At 39.5% G+C, this 24,093-nt stretch overlaps 1 protein-coding gene across 1 annotated transcript; it reads right to left on the bottom strand.

Annotated features, from left to right (window-relative positions):
• Positions 1 to 3,921: 3,921 nt before the first annotated feature.
• Positions 3,922 to 23,945, bottom strand: hcn5 (hyperpolarization activated cyclic nucleotide-gated potassium channel 5). The gene is made up of 10 exons (XM_057853198.1): positions 23,378 to 23,945; positions 19,384 to 19,570; positions 15,785 to 15,889; positions 15,569 to 15,706; positions 15,324 to 15,485; positions 15,157 to 15,250; positions 14,697 to 14,824; positions 12,145 to 12,291; positions 11,813 to 12,050; positions 3,922 to 5,530 (listed from the first exon to the last, which is right to left on the bottom strand). The coding sequence occupies exons 1-10, from the start codon at positions 23,581 to 23,583 to the stop codon at positions 5,364 to 5,366; spliced, it is 1,572 nt and encodes a 523-aa protein (XP_057709181.1). The 5' UTR covers positions 23,584 to 23,945; the 3' UTR covers positions 3,922 to 5,363.
• Between the last annotated feature and the right edge of the window lie 148 nt (positions 23,946 to 24,093).

Genomic DNA, 24,093 nt, shown 5'->3' with positions numbered 1-24,093 from the left:
CCCGCTGCAGAGAAATATTATGAGGTAAAAACTTACACTATACATTGCTTAGCATCTCATAACATTTGTAAATTGGGACACTTGTAAATCAAGACGCTTCAGGATGAAACTGGATTTTATCATAAAAATGAACACCTGATTACACATTAAATAATTTGAAAATAGATTTTAAAATAATTGGTAAATCCAAAATGAACTATTAATGAAATCAGATTTCTGGGTTATTTCTCTCTCTCTCTCTCTCTCTCTCTCTCTCTCTCTCTCTCTCTCTCTCTCTCTCTCTCTCTCTCTCTCTCTCTCTCTCTCTCTCTCTCTCACACACACACATATATATATACTGTATATGTATATATGTGTGTATATATATATATATGTATATATCAGAGGTTGCGCTAGACTTTTTCGTTGTCTGTCATTTTGACTGACAGGGTCATAAAAATCCGGTCATAATCTATTCTTACCCGTCACTTAAATTTTTAAAATGATGATAATGACATTGTGGTGACCCTTTGTTTGGCATAATTCACCTTCCGTACTTGTGTGTCCATTTGGCCGAGCTCGTTAGCGGCTACGACACAGTCACGTGACAGAGACACTTAAAGTGATCCTCTAGTTTTAAGACAAGTAATTCTTAAAAGATACATCTTAGTATGAGTTATAATAATTTGACATTAAATCCCTCTTAATGTTTTCGTTTTAATAAAATTTGTAAAATTATTTTAACTGATTGTTCGCCATGGTTGTTGACGTCGCAGTGCTGTGACGTCACAAATCCCGCTGCTGGACTTCTCTCGACTTCAGCGTGTCATTCATTAGCAACATCTCGTCAGTTCGTCCCTTCCAATTTGAACCAGAGCGGAAAAGTGAAGAGCAGGACAGCACTGTCGGTCGTTCACAAGACGAGCAGCAAAGGCGAAATGCAGAGCAAGAAATACCTGATGAGGCAAGAGTTGGGCTAAACTTCTGGTGTACTTGCGGCAAGTGCATCTCGATGACAACGGAGCGAGAGAGCGTATGTTGTCGAGAACTCAGGTTTTTGTCAGCAGATCTTCAAGGTGAGTTATTGCGTCATCAAACTCATTCCAATATAATTGTGTAGATTGTTAGCATCCATAGCTGTCGTATGCTTTACATACAGTACAAGCCAAAACACATTGGCATTCGTGCCTTTTTATTTTCTTGACCATTGACATTATAAACTCTCACTGAAGGCAATAAAACTATGAATGTGTGGCGAGCTAGGGAAGGATGCGGAGTATCAAACCACGGAGCTAATCCGCGTTGTTTTATTGACATTTAGGCTGCAAGAAATAGCAATGTCTGTCTGGCATGCGACCCGCGGAAGGTAACAGTTATTTCCAGCGGTTCCCTTCACAAAGTACCCCCCCCAACCACACAATGTGCCAACATAATTTCCGCCGGTGAATTCTGTTATAACTTGCTGCAAATGCACACGTGTGTATTGTGTACTTAGAAAAATGGTGAAATAACTAAAAACGTGTGATATTCTAGTATCTTCAAAGTAGCCACCCTTTTCTCTGATTACTGTTTGGCACTCTTGCCATTCTCGCGATGAGCTTTCAGAGGGAGTCCCCTAAAATGGATTTTGACTTCACATGTATGCCATTCCGGCGATGAGAATTTATTGCTTTATCAATGGGGTTGGGACATTTGTGTTGCATTGAATGAATTGCATTGGACGTGCTTTGATCAGTTTGAGTGGCAGCATCACTCATATTAGCTGAATACTGAACACACACTGCCTGATGAACTGACAGTAGAGGTGAATTATTAGCTTCCTCTGTGACTAGCGGTACGCCCGAAGGTTCGCCTCCCACTGTAGCGACAGGAGCGGCTTGGGTGCTTAAGAGGGCGGCCAGAGTGTCTCGTCCGTCTCGCTTCATTGCGCGCATTTCACTCGATATCCGAGCAGGCTGAGGCTTCTTGTGCGGGAAAATAGTTGCAACAGCATTTGGTTTTAGTCTGCGCTTATATCTAGCCGCTCCGATGAGATCTTTCATTAGTTGTCATCTACTAAAATCCTCAAACGCGGTAGGAGAAAAATGGCGACAACAAAGCCTTGGTTGTTTGGGGAGATTTGCTTGTCTACAGGCATTTTTCCAAACCTTTCTCCTCTTCTTGTCAACAGGAAATTTGTGGAGACTCGCATCACTCTCCTTGTTTCCATTTGACTCGAAATTGCATCCATAAGCAGCAAATCGTGGCATTTTACTTCGCGAGTTAAGCCAGTAATACACAGTTGTTGTACACACGCTACACGATTGGAAAAATATCATCTACGTCATCACTCCGCGCCCGCAGAACATGGCGCCAACTATCGGTCAAAATATGCACTAAATATTATAAAATATTTCCATTGATTTAACATTTTATGTGTTTCTAACGACATATTTTAATACAAGAGAACAATTGTGATTTATTAGAGCCTACATGTCTTTAAAATCGAGGATCACTTTAAGAGCCGCGCGCGTTCCGGCTTGAATAGAGAGTTCACACAGAGAGCCGCAGAGCTACAGCGGCTGGACACAGCAATTCGAGCTAACAAGACTCTTAACATTGCATACCGCTTCAACATATTCAATAGTATTTAGTTTTCATTCATTTTAAATTAATATTCTGTCCGAACAAGCTTAACAGAGAATCCACACCGTGCCATCACACATCAAGCAGATGAATATGTAAGTTTTTCTCCGCAGTGACAAAAACAGCAGACTGTGGCCCCAATAGGTAGGTAGCCTACCATATGTAGCATATGGAACAATGAAATTAACAGTTCACCTGCTGTGGCCTGAACGTAGTTTCACACCTTCCTCCTGGTGCGCATGGACTTGAATTGCGTGCCCGCTTGTGCAGTCCCTGTTTTTTCACCTCTTTTATCAACACCATCGTCGTTTTGGGGCTTTTTGAAGAAACTTCGGACACTCAGTTGCCTTGACATTTTTCAGAGTAAGGCCAATGACGTCATGCATCAAGAGAGACAATAGCTAATTAATATGCTCACTCGTCACCCTGTGGTCTGGGGTGTGAATTGCAACCTGTCAAAATGATGGATGGACTTCAGTTTTTTCCGTCACCGTTTAAAAAAATCGGTCAACGCTGGAAAATATTCGGTTAACGCGACCCCTGATATATATATATATATATATATATATATATATATATATACTGTATAGTGTATCACAAAAGTGAGTACACCCCTCGCATTTTTGCTGATATTTAAGTATGTCTTTTCATTGGACAACACTGACAAAATGACACTTTGACATAATGAAAAGTAGTCTGTGTGCAGCTTATATAATTAGAGTTTATTTATTTTCCCCTCAAGATAACTCAAAATATAGCCAGTAATACGTATCTAAACCCCTGGCAACAAAAGTGAGTACACCCCTTTGAAAAAACGTACATCCCTAAATAGGTGGGGGGGTCAGCCTGTTAGTGCTTAGACCAAAGAAAGCCTGCCTGTCTTATCAGACCATAGGACATGGTTCCAGTAATCCATGTGCTTTTGTTGACATGTCTTCAGCAAACTGTTTGTGGGCTTTCTTGAGTACCGTCTTCAGAAGAGGCTTCCTCCTGGGGTGACACCCATGCACACCAATTTGATGCAGAGTGCGGCGTATGGTCTAAGCACTAACAGGCTGATCCCCCACCTCTTCAATCTTTGCAGCAATGCTGACAGCACTCCTGTAACGAGTCACATGACATTTTGGAGGGAAAATGAAAGCAGTACTCAATTTGGACATTTAGGGATGTATGTTTTTTCAAGGGGGTGTACTCACTTTTGTTGCCAGGGGTTTTGATATTAATGGCTATATTTTGAGTTATTTTGAGGGGAAAATAAATTGTATAAGCTGCACACAGACTACTTTTCATTGTGTCAAAGTTTCATTTTGTCAGTGTTGTTCCATGAAAAGATATACTTAAATATAATAATATCTGAAAAAATGTGAGGGGTGTACTCACTTTTGTGATACACTGTATGCTAAAAATATATGTATTTACACTGGACTTCCGGCTATTCGTGGGAATAGCGAAAACCCACAAATAATTAACACATTGCATTGCAATTGCATAGGAAAAACTTTTTTTCAAAGCCAAATAATTCTTGATTATACTGTACCTCCAATAAGCATTTTCCAGCACCCCTTAAAAAATGCAGAAAAAAAATAATGGAATGAATATGCTTTGGTCTATAGGGCTCTTGTAGTAGATTTTCCCGATACATAACTTCAAATTAGTCAAAATTTTCTTTTATCCCAGACAATAGTAGGTGATTTAATTATCTGACACGTTTAGGCAAACACTTCCGCCTTTGTCAGTTGGTCACTGGTGTTGATGTGACGCGTCTTTATCAGCTGATGGATGAAGGCGTGATTCACTTGTCAGATTGACAGGCAAGTCCCGCCCTTTGCTGACCATTCACTCTTGGTCTAGGTCGTAGAGAGCATGTACACCCCCTCGTCCCTGTTGATGGTCCTCGGGCCCCGCTTGCGGATCTCAGTGGCCCTCCATGATCCAGCGCTGATGTTTGTTTTCTTCGGTGTGGATGACTCCGGCCTTTTCCCAGTCCATGATGTGGTTTTCACTTTTGCAGTGATCAGTGATGGTTGATTTGTAATGTTCTTGTTGTGCTTGTTCTTTTATTGCCCTTGTTTGTCTCATTGTTGTCTCTTTTTCACATTTATTCTTGTGTTCTGTTTTTCTTGTAATAAAGCTCCTCCCTGTCACTCTGATATATGATTTATTGCATGATTTGTATGGAATTTCATATATGGAGTTACATTTGTTTTCTGGGTTGATTTTGTTGTGCTTTCTGTTCCAAATCCTCTGTGAAGAAACCGCACGTGATGGCAGACAGTGGGTCTCCCATGGCGAATCCTTCTTTTTGTCTGTAGATGGTGTTTCTGAATTGGAAGTATGTGGAAGCGGTGATGAAATGAAGTAGCTGAGTGATGTCCTGTACTGTTAGATTTGTGTGTTTTTTGAGTGTTCTGTCTGCAATTAACCTGTCGTGCACTATATGTATGGTGGCCTGTGTGGGTGTTTTAGTGAAGAGTGATATGACATCATGTGATATGAGCATGAGCTTTCTGTACTTTTATGTTTGTGAGTCTGGGATAAAAGAAAATTTTGACTAATCTATAAGTGTAGGAAAACTACAATACAACTATATCTTCAAATTGATATATATATCTATGATATATACAATATACACTATATCTGACATAGTCTTTTTTTAATCATCTATGAATCAGTCCGTTTTCAAAATCTAAAATGTGTCCCCTGAGCACTTAAATTTGCTCACCCCTGCTGTAAAATGTTATTTGATGTTGCTTGTTTCCTCACGCAAATCCCACATCCATTTCCACTATCTTGTCCAAATCCTTGCGTACGTCCGGATAGGCCTGCAGCACCTCCTGAAAGTCGTCCCAGGACAGACTGAAACACTGGCAGTCTGTCAGAGCCTTCACCGTGGCCAGATGTTTGCCTCTGGTCAGCACGCATGCCTCTGCTCCACACACACCACACACACAAGCCGAGTTACAGTTAATGAGCAAGCACTGACGGGCAAGCAGAACTGACAATTAATCCCAAATTAAATAAATAACTTTTTTTCTCCTAATGTGGAAAGCCTGCTAAACTAGAAGAAGGACTTAAAGTCTGAGAATTAAATAACACCCCCGCCCTCCGACTGGGAAAGATGAGGTATTTATTTAGCTTTGAGCAGATGCTCACATCATAGCCACTTGCATAGGATGACTTCCACATTACAGTACGTGAGTGTTCTTTACACCATTTAGTTGTGCAATACATTATGAAGTTGTAATTATCATTTAATGCCTTATTTAATCAGGATCATAAGTTCAAATATTTCTCCCAAAAAACTGACCTGTTCCTTAAAACATAACACATATCTGTACCTGTACCTGGTTCTGTACACCTTTACTGTTTCCATTCCTCTTTCTCAATGTGTTACAATATATTTATATTTACCATTTTTTGGTGTGTGTTTGTGTAGCTCTTTATTGTTGTGTTTGTTTATATATCAATTTGTACATTGGGTTTTGTATGTGTTCATATACTGTATGTTTCTTTATCCATCCCTACTCTGGTATCTCATAGATTTCACCATCAGTTGACTGGACAGCTCCTACAGACATTGCACCAAGCCTTCCCGTAGGTCGGGCCAGGCAGAGTGTCGTGTAGCTTTCACTACTATAAACTCAAACAAACCCTGCGTTCAAACGCCGGATTTAGCTGGAAAAGGACGAAACCTTTACTGCATACAAGCCGGCAGAAGTGTCTCAACAGTTATTTGCAGGGGTGAAAGTGGGCCAGAACGGTTAGGAGCGCAGTTCCGTTATAAGATTCAGGGCCAGAACGCAGTTCTGGTATAAGATTCAGGGCCAGAATGCTGTTCCGGTATAAGATTAAGGGCCGGAATGCTGTTACGGTAAACGGTGCTTTGATTCTGAAAATATGACAGCAACTGTCAAAACGCTATGTAAAAAAAAAAAATGCTAAGCTGCCACACATGCATTTCAGCTCCAAGAAGAAAACAATCTACCAACATCAGATTTACATATACAAGTGTTAACAACAAGCATAATAAAGTGCTTGTGTAGCGTAATCCGTTTCCACCAATATTTATTATTGATTTTATTCCACGGACGGCATGGAGGTTTCCCCAGCTGCTGCAGTTATCTGAGTCTGACGATGATGAGTCACGTCAATATGCGAATGCACGCAGCGAATCAAAACGCTTGGACTCATTTATCCGTTCAATTGGCTGACATACTGACATGTGATTAGCAGAGATGGTTAGCTCTGATTGGTTCAAATGTGCATGTTTTCTGGAAGAGCAAAAAAAAAAAAAAAGCTTGTTGAATTGATGCAACAAAAAAAGGGCAATGGAACATAAAATGGATCAAATCTTTATCGGGCGGCCGTGGTGCAGTTGGTAGCTGGAGTTGTCCTTGGACCGAAGGGTCAGTGGTTTGATTCCCGACTACGACTGCCCACTGTCGAAGTGCCCTTGGGCAAGGTACTGAACCCTAATTTGCTCCCAATGGGTTGGCAGCACCTTGCATGGCAGCAGCACCATTGGCGTGTGCATGAACGGGTAAATGTGTGCTAATGTAAAGCGCTTTGGGCATGGTAACCATGTAGATAAATGTGCTAAATAAGTACTGTCCGTTTACCATTTAAGAACAACGAAAGAGTTGAGGAGGCTTATTTATCGTATTTAGTTTGATTTACTCAGATGGGGAGGTTCAGAACATCTTGGCTGTCAATGTGCGCTTTGGACTTATATATGTTCTTTTATGTTAGGCTACTTATTCATTTCCTTATGATTTAAAAAAGTCAATGTTTGCGCAGTCTTCAAAATATATTCCATTTCAATCTGCATAATATAAGTCATTTGTACTTATTTTTCTCAGTGTATGTTACTTATATCTTTATTATTTAAAAAAAAAAAAAAAGAAAAAAAGAAAAAAAGAAAAAAAATGTTTACATTAACTTCAATTTTAATTTATATCCTATGTTCTTATGTAGTTAAAATTGAGATTTGGCATTTAGTGTGTGAGGAAATGAAGGAAAATAAAAATTAGGAGATGTAGGTTGGGGTTATTGCTGTTTTTGTTAAATTTTATTTTGCAAATCATTGAAAAAATACAATTTTGAATGAAAATCAGTTTTTGTATGTGTTATAGCAATAACTGTGCTAAAACAGCTTTCTTTGCATTTAAGTAGTTTAAGAGGTTTGCCCCCTCCCCAAAAAGGAAAAAAATGAATAAATAAATAAAAAAATAAATATAATTTCTGGCTCCGTGGCGACCTTCACGTCGGGTAGTTTCGGCAAGAAATTCTGGCCACTTTCACCCCTGGTTATTTGTTTGAGGATTCAAGGTAATTATTATACAAAAAAAGCACCATGCATGCACTTTGAAACGTGAAAAAAATGAATGGGAAAAAAATTAGCGTGACTTCAGCTTGAAATATTTACGTAAAATGAATGGTAACTGCCTGTTTTTTTTTTTTTTTTTGCTTTTAACCAAGAATCTAGCCTGTTTTACGTTCATATCTATAGAAATTCTGGGATTTACGCATTTATTTGCAAGAACTTTCAACATAGAATGCTCTTTGTTTAGTGATGGCCGCCATACACAATAGCGTAACTTTACATTCAAATGATCAAGTAATTCTCAGCCAATTGCCCGTTTTTTGGCAAAAACTTAGTGATTTAGACATTTCTGCGTCCATACAAAAAAGAATTAATCTTTTACGTGTTTTATTTTATGTAACATTTCAATCTAAAAACGACGAGGTCCAGATAGCCTGTAAGACATGCTGAGGCAGTAGTAACATCGGAATGAAACCTAAATAAGTTTTGATTATATATAGAAAAATGCAAATTTTGCTTTTCATAAGTAAAATTAAGATGATTCTGCATGCTTTCCTCAAGTATTAAGTTTCTGATGTGAAAATTGAATGATTTATTAGCTGTTGAAACCTAGTACAAAATTTAAAAATAAAACCTTAGTCGCTATTTTGGGCAAAAACTTATATGATATTTTAAATATTGCTATTTATCCTGAAAATACAGGTGATTATCTCTGCATTTGGTGATTTTTGTGCATCTAGTGTAAAATTTGAGAATTGTATAGCAGTTTTAAGTTTTGTTATACCAGTACTTATACAAAAAAATAATTAATCGGGATTTTATTATGGAACGACTTTGAATTTTTTGATGTCGCTGCTCATGGAGACTCATATACAATATGCCTAAGGGAGGTGCCTGTTTTGGTTTTAGGCTGCTAGCGGCTTTGGTTTTGAAAATATTTAAAGTTTTGGAAAATAGGCCCTCTACAGATCGGCCTCAAGCCCTGTGTCCTGTCAACTGAAGTGAAATCTTTCTGTATGGGTTCATCCATCTGTAACTGTTTTCAAAACCTACGTTTACCAGTATCTGTTTTTATACCTGTTTCAGTACATGCACCTCTTTGTATATGTCTCTCCACTGGTACCTGTTACTGTAGCTATTGCAGTCTCTGCACATGTGTTTCTGTTCCTGCCTTTATTCCCTCCATATTGTTATTTAAAAAAAATTGTTTGGACACCATAATTGTTCTTGTACCTTTCTCTTTATGTACCCTATTTATGTCTGTAATGGTTTATTTGTCTCTGTCCCTGTTTTATATAAATTTGTAGCAGTTTCAGTTGTACCTGTTTCTGTGTCGTTTTTCTTCTGTACCTGTATCTGTATACCTCAGTATCTTTTTCTATATCTCTGTCTATTTTTATATCTTGTTCTGTGGTGGGTTCTGATTTCGTAGCTGTTCCTGCACCTTTTTTTTATATTTTAACTTTTAATTTTATTGAATTATTGAACTATATTTTGATTTTAATTTACCTCCCAAAACAACAAGGCTCTTTGTCATATGACAACAACAGCAGGAACAACATTCCAATGGAGAAGATAATCCATTAAATCCTGCTGTTCACATCTTCAATCACGGCCGTGTTTGAGGATTAGCAAAGAGTTTTGCTGGAAACAATTTGAGGGTAGGCAGATGACAGATTGGAAAATTTGGACATGACACGACACACGCATTCAAACAACAACTGCAAAACAATGAAATAAAAATTCTTCAGATGGCAATCTGGATTATCATGCTTGCTCCCAAAGAGAGAGGGTGTTTCTGTATCTAAGTATTTGTGGAGCAGTTCCTGTAGATATTTGTTCAGGTTTCGCTACTACACCTGGTTTTGTTACATTCCCTACTTTTACACCTGTATAAAGTACATACAGTGGGGCAAATCAGTATTTAGTCAACCACTAATTGTGCAAGTTCTCCCACTTGAAAATATTAGAGAGGCCTGTAATTGTCAACATGGGTAAACCTCATCCATTAGAGACAGAATGTGAGGGAAAAAAAAACAGAAAATCACATTGTTTGATTTTTAAAGAATTTATTTGGTGGAAAATAAGTATTTGGCCAATAGCAAAAGTTCATCTCAATACTTTGTCATGTACCCTTTGTTGGCAATAACGGAGGCCAAACGTTTTTTGTAACTCTTCACAAGCTTTTCACACACTGTTGCTGGTATTTTGGCCCATTCCTCTATGCAGATCTCCTCTAGAGCAGTGATGTTTTGGGGCTGTTGTTGGGCAACACGGACTTTCAACTCCCTCCACAGATTTTCTATGGGGTTGAGATCTGGAGAGTGGCTAGGCCACTCCGAGACCTTGAAATGCTTCTTACGAAGCCACTCCTTTGTTGCCCTGGCTGTGTGTTTGGGATCATTGTCATGCTGAAAGACCCAGCCATGTCTCATCTTCAATCCCCTTGCTGATCGAAGGAGATTTTCACTCAAAATCTCTCGATACATGGCCCCATTCATTCTTTCCTTTACACAGATCAGTCGTCCTGGTCCCTTTGCAGAAAAACAGCCCCAAAGCATGATGTTTCCACCCCCATGCTTCACAGTGGGTATTGTGTTCTTCGGATGCAGTTCAGTATTCTTTTGCATCGAAACACGAGAACCTGTGTTTCTACCAAAAAGTTCTATTTTGGTTTCATCAGACCATAAAACATTCTCCCAGTCCTCTTCTGGATCATCCAAATGCTCTCTAGCGAACCGCAGACGGGCCTGGACGTGTACTTTCTTCAGCAGGGGGACATGTCTGGCAGTGCAGGATTTGAGTCCCTGGCGGCGCATTGTGTTGCTGATAGTAGCCTTTGTTACTGTGGTCCCAGCTCTCTGTAGGTCATTCACTAGGTCCCCTCGTGTGGTTCTGGGATGTTTGCTCACCGTTCTTGTTATCATTTTGACGCCACGGGGTGAGATCTTGCATGGAGCCTCAGATCGAGGGAGATTATCAGTGGTCTTGTATGTCTTCCATTTTCTAATAATTGCTCCCAATTTCTTTATACCAAGCGTTTTACCTATTGCAGATTCAATCTTCCCAGCATGTTGCAGGTCTACAATTTTGTTTCTGGTGTCCTTTGACAGCTCTTTGGTCTTGGCTATAGTGGGGTTTGGAGTGTGACTGATTGAGGTTGTGGACAGGTGTCTTTTATACCAATAATGAGTTAAAACAGGTGCCATTAATACAGGTAACGAGTGGAGCCTCGTTAGACCTCGTTAGAAGAAGTGAGACCTCTTTGACAGCCAGAAATCTTGCTTTTTTCTTGGTGGCCAAATACGCATTTTCCAGTCTAATTTGGAAATAAATTCTTTAAAAATCAAACAATGTGATTTTCTGTTTTTTTCCACATTCTGTCTCTCATGGTTGAGGTTTACCCATGTTGACAATTACAGGCCTCTCTAATCTTTTCAAGTAGGAAAACTTGCACAATTGGTGGTTGACTAAATACTAATTTGCCCCACTATACCTGTTTCTTTATTGTTGTTTCTGTACCTGTAGACACATATTTATGTCTGTTCCTGTTGCCTTATCTGTTTCTGCATCGTTTTTTGTATCCGTTGCTTTATCAGTGACTTTTTTGTAAGTGTATAGCTCCACCTAAATATACTTCTACATACTGTTTCTCTACCAAGACTTGTACCCCAACCTGTGCCTGTACATGTTTCTTTATCTACCGCCATACATGTCTTTGTTATCTGATTCTACATTGTACTGTAGTTCTGTATGTTCCTACTACCACTGACTGCATCCATTTCTGTTTCTGTACTTTATGTGTATCCATGTGTGTAACTGGGTATGTGTTTCTCTTAATTGTAATTACTGGTTTAAAAACTAAGCGATGCAAACATACTGTACCTCCAAAGAAGTCACCGTCACAGAGTTCCCTGCTGAAGTCATTGTTCTCCTCCAAAACCTGTCCGTGCTCTATAAAAAACATACGGTCCCCGGGTGCGTTCTCCCGCACGATGACGTCGCCCTCCTGGTACACTTCATAGTCCAGCTTTTGTACTATGCTAACGATCACATTCTCATCCTTGTTCCGGAACAGTGGCATGTTCCTGAGCAGACGACTGCACATCACCGTCAGGATTTGCTAGCGAAAATAAACCCAGAAGGAAATCGGTGGTCCGGTGAACCTACTTTTGGGTTGGTAGATAACGAATGATGCGAACTGTCATCGTTGTTACCTCCTTCAAGGCGGACGATACGGTGTGCATGACCTCTTTCTCGTCGAACCATTTACCTCCATAGCGGGCCTGGTAGTAGTTGCTGATCCGCATCTGCAACTCTGGTGGAAGTTTCATGAAAGCCATGTAGTGCTCCAAGCGGCTCATCTGTCAAAACATATATACTATCCCTTCAGACAAAACAGACTACATTTTCTTGTACCTGTACATCTTTCCTCTACAGTGGTTTGAAAAAGTATCTGAACCTTTTGGAATTTCTCACATTTCTGCATAAAATCACCATCAAATGTGATCTGTTCTTTGTCAAAATCACAAAGACGAAAAGCAGTGTCTGCTTTAACTAAAACGACCCAAACATTTATAGGTTTTCATATGTTAATGATGATAGTATGCAAACAATGATAGAAGGGTGAAAAATAAGTAAGTGAACCATCACATTTAATATTTTGTGTTTAGTAACAATAAAGTCAACCAGACGCTTCCTGTAGCTGCAAATCAGTCTGGCACATCGATCAGGACTAATCTTGGCCTGTTCCTCTCTACAAAACTGCTGTAATTCAGTCAGATTACGGGGATGTCTGGCATTAATCGCTGTCTTTAGGTCATGTCACAGCATCTCAGTTGGGTTCAAGTGTGGACTTTGACTTGGCCACTCCAGAACGTGTATTTTGTTCTTCTGAAACCATTCTGAAGTTGATTTACTTCTGTGTTTTGGATCATTGTCTTTATGCAGTATCCATACTTTTTTTTTTTTTTTTTTTAGCTTCAACTGTCTGACAGAGGGCCTCAGGTTTTCCTGCTAAACTTCCTGATAAACCTTTGAATTTATTCTTACATTAATGATTGCAAGTTGTCCCGGCACTGAGGTAGCAAAATAGCCCCAAATCATGATGCTCCCTCCACCATGCTTCACGGTGGGGATGAGGTGTTGATGTTGGTGAGCTGTTCCATTTTTCCTCTATACATGAATACATGACGTTGTGTGTTACTCCAAAAAAAATCAACTTTGGTTTCAACAGTCCACAAAATATTTTGCCAAAACTTCTGTGGAGTGTCCAAGTACCTTTTTACGAACATTAAACGAGCAACCATGTTTTTTTTTTTTTTAGACAGCAATGGCTGCCTCTGTGGAGTCCTCCGATGAACACTATTCTTGGCCATAGTTTCACATAGAGTTGATGTGTGCACAGAGATATTGGACTCTGCCAGTGATTTCAGTAAGTCTTTAGCAGACACGCTAGGGTTCTTTTTTACCTCACTGAGTATTCTATGCTGAACTCTTGGTGTCATCTTTGGTGCCAAACTCTCTTCATTTGTAGACAACTTCTCTGACTGTCGATTGATTACCACCCAGACTTTTAGAGATGGTTTTGTATCCTTTACCAGCTTTATACAAATCAACAATCCTTGATATGAGGTCTTCAGACAGGTCTTTTGACTGAGCCATGATGCACATCAGACAATGCTCCTCATCAGACAATTCTTACTAGGTGTGTGTTTTATAGTGGGCAGGGCAGCTTTAAACCACTTATCAGTGATGGGGCACACACCTGACTTAAATTGTTTGGTAAAAGTTGGTTGAAATTGCTCTTTAAGTCTCCTTAGGCATAGGGTTCACTTACTTATTTTCCCCCCCGTCTGACATTGTTTGCATGCTATCCTTATTAAAATATGAAAACCTATAAGTGTTTGGGTGGTTTTAGTTAAGACAGACACTGTTTATTTCATCTGTGTGATTCTGACAAAGATCAGATCAGATCTGATTATGATTTTATGCAGAAATGTGAGAAATTAAAAAAGGTTCAGATACTTTTTCACACCACTGTAAATTTATCAATATATTTAATGTATATGTTTCTTTGCCTGTTTATGTGCCTTCACATATTTTTTTTTTTCCCATGTCTTTCTGAACCTGTATTTTTAGTGTCGTTTATTTCCATACATGTAACTGTTCATATACGTGGGCCTGTTTCTGTGTCTTAACACACATCTGGAGCTTCATCAAATACAGTACCTGTTCTTTTAGCTGGATCTTTGTCTATCTATACTTGTTTCTGTACCTGTATCTGAAGTTGAAGTTGTTTCCGAATCTGCATTTGTCTTTGTATTTGAATTGTAACCTTTTTCTATTCCTGTTTCTCTACATGGAGCAGGCATATTATTGGATAATCTTTCTGTACAGGTACATTTACCTCTTTCTGTTTCTAAATCTGTTTTTACATTAGCAGTCTCAGAACCCATATCACCTTTGTACTGGTACTTGTTATGAGTGTTGCGCTCAAGACCAGTCTATTCAAGACCAAGACTTTGGTAAGAACAGAAACCTTGACTACAACAAGACTTTTGGTAGTCTAAACCAAGAAGTGATAAAACTCTTCAAAATGATTACATGAAAACAAGATCACTTTTAAATATTTGAAATTGTTACCATGGGTATTTACTTTATTTCTTTCTGTGTATTGTGTTTCTGTACCTTTCTTGATTCCTGAATATTCATCTTTGACTGAATTTAGCTTAATCCTCTTGTTTCAGGTCTCATTGAAAATGTGTACCTTGCTCTTATACTCTTTGGCGGCGGGGTCGATGTTGGCAATCATAGCAGTGGCGTTGGCTACCAGCACCGTGTACATCAGGCACCCGGACACCATGCTCACCATCACGATCCACAGTTCTACATAATCTACAACAACACCACAGCATTACAGATACAACCAGTTTAATTTATTTATACTGTGATTCAACAGGGTCAGAAAAAGACCATGCTTGGGTGTAACGCTTATAGTTCCGAGAAATAACAGGTATTAAGGGAAATAAATCCTGTGTCTTTTGGAGAACTCTCGTGTGTGTCTAGACCAAAGTAAGCAATTTGTTGGCTCTAAATTCATACCATTTAATGGATCTTGAGCCTATGGGGACAATGCTGATCAGAATCTTATAATCCTGTATTGACATTTTGTGGAGGTTATTATTTTGTCGACTACAATAACATTTATAAACGATATATGTACTCACTGGTCGGAGCATCCATGGATCCATAAGAGAGCGCAATCATCTGTGAGAGAGCTCTGAAGACCCCCCAAGAATATTTCACGATGACTGTGGCGTTCTGGAACAATCCATTTGAATTACAAATGTATTACGAACAGGGATGTACCACATAAGCCAAACAAGGAGCATACCATCAGGTTCTCCTTACGGACCCAGCAGTCTGTAGGAAACTCTTCCAACATGGGTACAAAGTACTGAATGCAACCATTCCAATGGCACAGCAAGAAGATCATCATGAATAGCGATAGAATTCGAAAAAACAGTCGCACCACCTCCAAATTTGCGTTTGATACCTGAGGATTAAGTCAGGTGCTTTATCCCAGAACGCGGAATTTTTGGGAAACACTTAGGATCACAGCAATCATATTCCACTTACTTTTTCCACTTCATTGAAGAAGCGTACTAGCCTGGACACCCGTGCCAGTCGTATGAGGCTGAGGATTCGAACAAACATGAGGATCCTCATCATCTTGGTAGTCTTAGAAGGGTTGTCTTCATTGTGGTAGTGCAAGTCCTAAAACACAGACATGTACTATCATTATCTGATATTTTTATTATCATTATATGTATTATAATTGATGTTCATGATTACAGCAAAGAGCAGGATGTATCCTATAGGGAAGGCAGCGATGATGTCAGGAATGAACCATGTCCTCAGGTAGCTTACTCGGATCCGCTTTATGTCTAAAATTGCTTCCTGGGAAAGCAAACACAAAACAAATTTGAATGTCTCTCAGTATTGGCAGTAGCAAAAGAAAAATAAAATACCTAGTTAAAAAAGAAATTGAAAATTTGATCATAATATCACTACCGTGGCTAATTTGTACTGGTTCACAGTCCACCTGAAATGTGATTTCAAGATTTTGTTATTATTCCAAAAATGTTACAACCTTAACACCCTCCTATCATGCTAACTTAGGTTCCATCTGAAAGCTACCAGACCTGAAAATAATTTAGCAGGTTTTACTGCAGGGCTCTGGAATTTCACTCCATGGACATAAACACAATAACCTCCAAAGACATTTTTAAACTTAGACTTAATACTCTACATTAGGGCTGCAGCTATCGAATATTTTAGTAATCGATTAATCGACTGAAAATTCTATCGATTAATCGAGTAATCGGATAAAACAAATTTTTTTTTAGGTAAAGAGCAATTATAAATATAAATGACAAAACAAGACATTTCATCTAATATTGAACCATTTTCAGTCAATCAGTGTCTTTATTTTCCACGTACATAGTTGAAAGCAGCCAACAATTACATCTCAGATGTGACTTGAATAAAAAAAAGACATTCACTGCTTTCACTCAAAAAACTTTTAGATCTTATAAAAAACATATTCCTACCTAAAAATGCCATTACGCTTGATAACACACATCACTTAAAAGTTAGGTGTTTTTCCCACGTGTTTCAATTAAATTTCCATTTGTGTCAAGCTATTTTTAAGTTCTAGTTAAGTTTTAAGTTAGTCTAAACTATAAGTCCTGATAGGATTTAGAGTTTTTGCAGTGTTCATAACATATGTATTTTAACGTATCAAGTTATAATATGGCGGGGATATTTGCATGCGTTCCTGAATGCACCGCGTGACGTGCGGGGGTGAGGGAGGTGTGGGAGAGCGAGCGACGTGCCTTCCTGTTGTTGTGGTTCTGGCGGGTGTGTTTGTGTCGGCTTTGGCAGACAGCTGTCGTGTGTTGGTTGTTTATAGTATATATAGTATATAGTACATATATATATATATATATATATATATATATTAGGGCTGTCAAACGATTAAATTTTTTTAATCGAGTTAATTACAGCTTAAAAATTAATTAATCGTAATTAATCGCAATTAATCGCAATTCAAACCATCTATAAAATATACCATATTTTTCTGTAAATTATATATATATATATTCTGTAAAATAATTTGTTGGAATGGAAAGATAAGACACAAGATGGATATATACATTTAACATACGGTACATAAGGACTGTAGTGAGCATTCACTCTACTGTCATTTAAATCTGTCTATGCTGTCCTCACTCCAAAGCTTCTACTTTTTCCAAAGCTAGACAGCTAGTGAACGACGCCTTAATAATCAGACTTCTTCCTTTTTCATCTGATTTATTAATAAAATGGCCTCAAACCATTGTCCTCTTTAGAAAAAATAGTAAAAAAAAATAGTACACAAGCATTGCATTAGCAACAACGTTAGCTTAGCACGCTATACAGGTTCATTAAACATAAACAAAAAGCGTCTCATACAAAAAATATAATATTTTGCTTACTAACATAATATGTACATTCTTTACAAAAACCATACTTACGGACAAATCTTGTCCAAGGATCATATAAGCACAACATTACAACGTAGGCGTCAGCCCGAGACGTCGTGCAGCCATATTGAACTGGCAAGAAAGCAATAAACCATGTCGCAAAGCGACCACAAGAGTTCGCTGTTAGACAGCACAAAAAAACCTTGCTGTAAAACTTACCAAAAGGCAGAATACTGTCTGAGTGGGACATGTGCGTTAATTGCGTCAAATATTTTAACGTGATTAATTAAAAAAATTCATTACCGCGCGTTAACGCGATAATTTTGACAGCGGACCCGAGCTACCCAAAAAGGGTTTGAAGGATATCTCTTTCTGAGGTTAGGTATCGCAACCACCACCTTATCAAAAGTTAAGCTTCTCGAACACATACTGTACATCTATATACAAATTGAAAAGATTGATAGTGAAGAAATAAATCAAATATTACATTGAAAAAGTCTTTTCAAAAATATTGACAATAAACAAGTTAATTTCGTTTTTTTCAGGCATGCCACTCAGTCCCCCCCGAACAAGGCAAAGGCCTATGTCATACATTACATACACTATACATACACTATACAGCCCACTCTTCCGCCATTTGCGATGTCAGCCTGTCGCTCTTCCCAACTTGACGACTCCTCCGAAGAAAACAACGACGAATCTGGTCCATCCTCTTCCTCGAGTTGATGAAATAATGCATTAGCTTGTGCTAAATTTAGTTTTTGATTCATTCCGCACGTTTCAAAGTCGCTAGCTCAATCCAACCGACTGTCGCTTGCTACCACGCCTCCCTCTCCTTAGGTGGCGCCTCGCTCGGCATTTTATCAAAAATGTTCACATTACGTCCGTCCTTTGTGACCTCACAATGGCTCCTGGGATATTTAGTTTTTCATGGTGCTTTCGGTTTTCAAAAAGGACAAGAAATGATAGAAATATGGGCATAAACACATGGTGCACGCAGCGTTTTAGTGCATATTTATGAAGGCACTAAAACTATAAAACTCAAATGACATTAGGTCCCGTTTTACTTGGTCGATTGAGTTCAAGTAAAAACAGGCGTGGACCTCAACTTCCGCACTTTCAAATGAGACCAACCATTGACACGTGGGTGACGTAATTACAGCGTGACGAGGCTTCAAAAATGATATGTGTAAACGTGTCGCCGCCAACACATCTGGTGTTAAAGAGTTAAAAATTAATATTAAGGGTATGACGAGTGTGGATGGGCCAGTGACAGTGCAGCGCGTCTTTAATCCTGGTGTTCGTCCAGGCTTTCTCATCTGTCACCTGACTCCATAACACAGATTAACAAGCCTGGTCACAGAGATTGTGAAGTGAAGCAGATCCTGCGCGCTGACGTGAGAGCCGCTAAGCTGGGTTTTGATCCGCTCACCTTTTGTGACATCCAGCGGGCCAATCATCAGAGACCCATCTGCACTCTGTATCATGCACACATGCCACACACTCACATACACATGTTTTTTTCTGCTTTCTCGTGATTCACCCGCAGGATTTTATGAAATTAGATACATCCGTGCTTCCTGACATAACCTAATGGCTCTCATTAGACTTTAATGAGATACATATACTAGAACCTCTAAAGAAAGCATAAGGTCATACTACAATCCCCTCCCCCCCCAGAGGAAATCATGGAAATGAGAAATAATCTGTTAAAGGGTCAACTTGTCAGTCAGACGTGTTAAAAGATGTTAATCGTCGCTCATAAAGCAGTGAAGCACTAACGCTTCTATTTTTAATATTCTCGCTGGTGTGGCTGCTTCAGAGCGCCTCATCATAATGTGAAAAGGACTTGTTTAATACTTGTACTTATGACTGTGTATAGAAAGGTAAGATCACTGTTTGGAAGTCAGCAGGCGGTCCCCTCACCTCCCCGTTCTCACTGATGATGCCCATTCGGAAGTTGAGTGCTACGTCTATGAGAAAAAGTGTGTCTGAGAAGACATTAAAGCCTTCCCAGGCCAGACCGCTGGTGCCGTCCAGAAAAGCGATCTCCATGGGGATGCCGATCAGGTTGAGGAAAGTGATGGCCATCATCCCCATGATGTAGTAACTCCTGTGGGAGGGACAACATCAGAAAACTTGCCAGTGAAGGCCATGCTATACACACACACCCAGTGTACATCTCAATTACAAGGCTCAAATAACGAAGCTTGATCACATTACTTGACTAAAAAGAAGCTGCAGGGGAATCTTGTTCATCCGATGCTTTCTTCCTGGAAATGGTGTCCCACAGTGTCCCTGAATGTCCCCCTCACACTCTGCTATTATTAACATCCTGGCTTTATTAATAGCTGAAAATGTCTGCATGCTCAGCAAATCTTGCTTCAAATGGGAAATTCAGTATTCCATTGTTTTGGCATGTCAGAATGAATAATGGTAGACTTGCTGTATTGGTTGTGTCTGTGTGACAATTGAGGATGTTAATAATTGAGACGTGATGTCGAGAGTATTTTGTTTCTTTTCCGTGTCAAATGTAGTAGCAATTAACTTGTATCTACACGTGTAGGACGTACAGTCAACAATGACTGTTGTGAGATTCATGTCAAACTGATGGATGGATGGATGGATGGATGGATGGATGAATAGACGGATGGATCATAGATGGTTGATAGATGGAAGGATAGTTGGATAGAAGTTGGATGGCTGGAAATTTGGATAGATGGTAAAATGTATGTTAAAAAACATGTAAAAATGGATGATGAGGATATAATCGCTATTGATAAGATGTTTGCTGGATGACAGATGTATGTACAGCATGTCATATGTGTGTAGAGTATGTTAAATGTTCAGTATGTGTACACAGATACATGAATGTTAGCTTAATCGGAGTCGGATGGCTAAATTCAGAATGATGCATGGTGGCTATATGGATGCATGTTGGAATAATGGATGGATGTCTAGATCATTGTATGCAATTGGTGGATGGATGGATGGATGGATGGATGGATGGATGGATGGATGGCTGGCTGGCTGGCTGGCTGGCTGGCTGGCTGGCTGGCTGGCTGGATGGATGGATGGATGGATGGATAGATGCGTGAATGGATAGTTGATAGATGGAAGGATAGTTGGATAGAAGTTAGATTCATGGCTGGATATTTGGATGGATGCTAAAATGCATGCTAAAAATCATGTAAAAAAGGATGATGTGGATATAATCGCTACTGATAAGATGTTTGATGGATGACAGATGTATGTACAGTATGTCATATGTGTGTAGAGTATGTTAAATGTTCAGTATGTGTACATAGATACAAGAATGTTAGCTTAATCGGAGTCGGATTGCTAAATTCCGAATGATGCATGGTGGCTATATGGATGCATGTTGGAATAATGGATGGATGTCTAGATCATTGTATGTAATCGGTGGATGGATGGCTGGATAGATGGCTGGCTGGATGGATGGATAGATGGATGGATGATGGCTGGATGGCTGGCTGGCTGGCTGGCTGGCTGGATGGATGGATGGATGGATGGATGGATGGATGGATGGATGGATGGATGGATGGATGGATGGATGGATGGATGGATGGATGGAAGGATAGTTGGATAGAAGTTAGATGCGTTGCTGGATATTTGGATGGATGCTAAAACGCATGCTAAAAAACATGTAAAAAAGGATTATGTGGATATAATCGCTACTGATAAGATGTTTGATGGATGACAGATGTATGTACAGTATGTCATATGTGTGTAGAGTATGTTAAATGTTCAGTATGTGTACATAGATACATGAATGTTAGCTTAATCGGAGTCGGATTGCTAAATTCAGAATGATGCATGGTGGCTATATGGATGCATGTTGGAATAATGGATGGATGTCTAGATCATTGTATGTAATTGGTGGATGGATGGCTGGATAGATGGCTGGCTGGATGGATGGATAGATGGATGGATGGATGATGGCTGGATGGCTGGATGGATGGATGGATGGATGGATGGAAGGATAGTTGGATAGAAGTTAGATGCGTTGCTGGATATTTGGATGGATGCTAAAACGCATGCTAAAAAACATGTAAAAAAGGATTATGTGGATATAATCGCTACTGATAAGATGTTTGATGGATGACAGATGTATGTACAGTATGTCATATGTGTGTAGAGTATGTTAAATGTTCAGTATGTGTACATAGATACATGAATGTTAGCTTAATCGGAGTCGGATTGCTAAATTCAGAATGATGCATGGTGGCTATATGGATGCATGTTGGAATAATGGATGGATGTCTAGATCATTGTATGTAATTGGTGGATGGATGGCTGGATAGATGGCTGGATAGATGGCTGGCTGGATGGCTGGCTGGCTGGCTGGCTGGCTGGATGGATGGATGGATGGATGGATGGATGGATGGAAGGATAGTTGGATAGAAGTTAGATGCATGGCTGGATATTTGGATGGATGCTAAAACGCATGCTAAAAAACATGCAAAAAAGGATGATGTGGATATAATCGCTACTGATAAGATGTTTGATGAATGACAGATGTATGTACAGTATGTCATATGTGTGTAGAGTATGTTAAATGTTCAGTATGTGTACATAGATACATGAATGTTAGCTTAATCGGAGTCGGATTGCTAAATTCAGAATGATTCATGGTGGCTATATGGATGCATGTTGGAATAATGGATGGATGTCTAGATCATTGTATGCAATTGGTGGATGGCTGGCTGGCTGGCTGGATGGATGGATGGCTGGCTGGCTGGCTGGTTGGATGGATAGATGCGTGGATGGATAGTTGATAGATGGAAGGATAGTTGGATAGAAGTTAGATGCATGGCTGGATATTTGGATGGATGCTAAAATGCATGCTAAAAAACATGTAAAAAAGGATGATGTGGATATAATCGCTACTGATAAGATGTTTGATGGATGACAGATGTATGTACAGTATGTCATATGTGTGTAGAGTATGTTAAATGTTCAGTATGTGTACATAGATGCTTGAATGTTAGCTTAATCGGAGTCGGATGGCTAAATTCAGAATGATGCATGGTGGCTATATGGATGCATGTTGAAATAATGGATGGATGTCTAGATCATTGTATGTAATTGGTGGATGGATGGCTGGATGGATGGATGGCTGGATGGCTGGATGGCTGGATGGCTGCATGGATGGATGGCTGGATGGCTGGATGGCTGGATGGATGGAAGGATAGATAGGTTGGTGGATGGATGGTTGTTAGATGGAAGGATAGTTGGATAGAAGTTGGATGGCAGGATATTTGGATGGATGCTAAAATGCATGTTAAAAACATGTAAAAATGGATGATGTGGATATAATCGCTACTGATTAGATGTTTGCTGGATGACAGATGTATGTACAGTGTGTCTAGAGTATGTTTAATGTACAGTATGTGTACATGGATACATGAATGTCAGCTTAATCTGCGTCGGATGACTGAATTCAGAATGATGCATGGTGGCTACTAGTATATGGATGCATGTTGGAATAACAGATGGATATCTAAATCATAATATGTAATTGGTGGATGACATGATGGATGGATGATGGGTATTTGTGTTGGATGAATGAATGAATGAATGAATGAATGAATGTTTGGATGGAAATATGAATGGAAGGATGCCTTGATGGAGAGATGGACAAATGAATGTCTGGAAGGGTGGATGGGTGTATAAAATGATGTATTACATTTAGATGAATTAGTTAACGGATGGATGGCTGACTCATATGCGTATTGTATGTTGGATGTTAACATTTAGTGTCTCAAACTAAACTACAGAAAAATAATCTCACATTAAAATCAATGAATGTCCACATTAATTTTGTGCAAATATTTCATTAGGCCAGGGACGTAAGAGTTCAAAAGTTTAGTCAATGTGTGTGTGTGTGTGTGTGTACCTCAAGAGGCTAAAGGGATGGATAACAAAGACTTTGCTCTCCAGCTGCCGTATGCACTCCTTCTCCACGGCGACCTCGCTCCCATACATGTAGAGCGACTGTCGGTTCTGCTGAGGCAGCAGCAGCGAGCGCCATCCGCAGGCGGCCCAGTCGCATCCCGCCACGGTCGACTGCCGACGTGAACCCGGACACCTTAGTCTCTGCATAGTTCCCGTGACATGATCTTCTCACCTTATCCAACCATTCTGACTACTTCAAATTAGTCTTCTGCTGGTTTTCTTTGAACTTTTTTTGGTTCTAGTTATTGTAATACTTGCAATTCTTCTCCTTGTTGCTGTTCTGCTTATTCTTCTAGTTCCTGAAGTTTGTGTTCTAGTTATCGAATCTCTTCCATTCTCTTCATGTTCGTCTTTTACATACTTCTTTCATTCTGTTTCTTTATTGCTCTTTTTCCTGTTCTTGTACTGCCTCTTGTTCTAGTTCTTGGAGTTGATCTCCTCCTTCTTGTTCTGGTGTTACTTCCACAGCATGAGCGACTTTTATGTTTGGTAAGCTCAACCTTAATGAAGGCACGTGGAGGCGAGTCCAGTGAGGATGATACCCGCCCTCATCCCTCACTCATCCCTCCTTCGCATCTCTCTCTCTTGCGCGCTCTCTATTCCTGCACCTCCTCTCTGGCTCATCCTCTCTTTTTCCCTGCGCTCATTAACTATTCA

This window comes from Corythoichthys intestinalis, chromosome 12 (genome assembly GCF_030265065.1).
Source record: "Corythoichthys intestinalis isolate RoL2023-P3 chromosome 12, ASM3026506v1, whole genome shotgun sequence".
Classification (NCBI taxonomy): Eukaryota; Metazoa; Chordata; class Actinopteri; order Syngnathiformes; family Syngnathidae; genus Corythoichthys; species Corythoichthys intestinalis.
This window is presented reverse-complemented; position numbering and strand designations above follow the sequence as displayed.

Bases quoted from the DNA above. Each gene is read 5' to 3' on its own strand.
- hcn5 (XM_057853198.1), bottom strand. From the start codon at position 23,583: ATGCAGAGACTAAGGTGTCCGGGTTCACGTCGGCAGTCGACCGTGGCG. The intron at 15,486-15,568 runs GTAAGTGGAATA...CTTAATCCTCAG, and splicing joins TCTTCAATGAAGTGGAAAAA to GTATCAAACGCAAATTTGGA. The intron at 15,251-15,323 runs GTATGCTCCTTG...GGATTGTTCCAG, and splicing joins TCCGTAAGGAGAACCTGATG to AACGCCACAGTCATCGTGAA.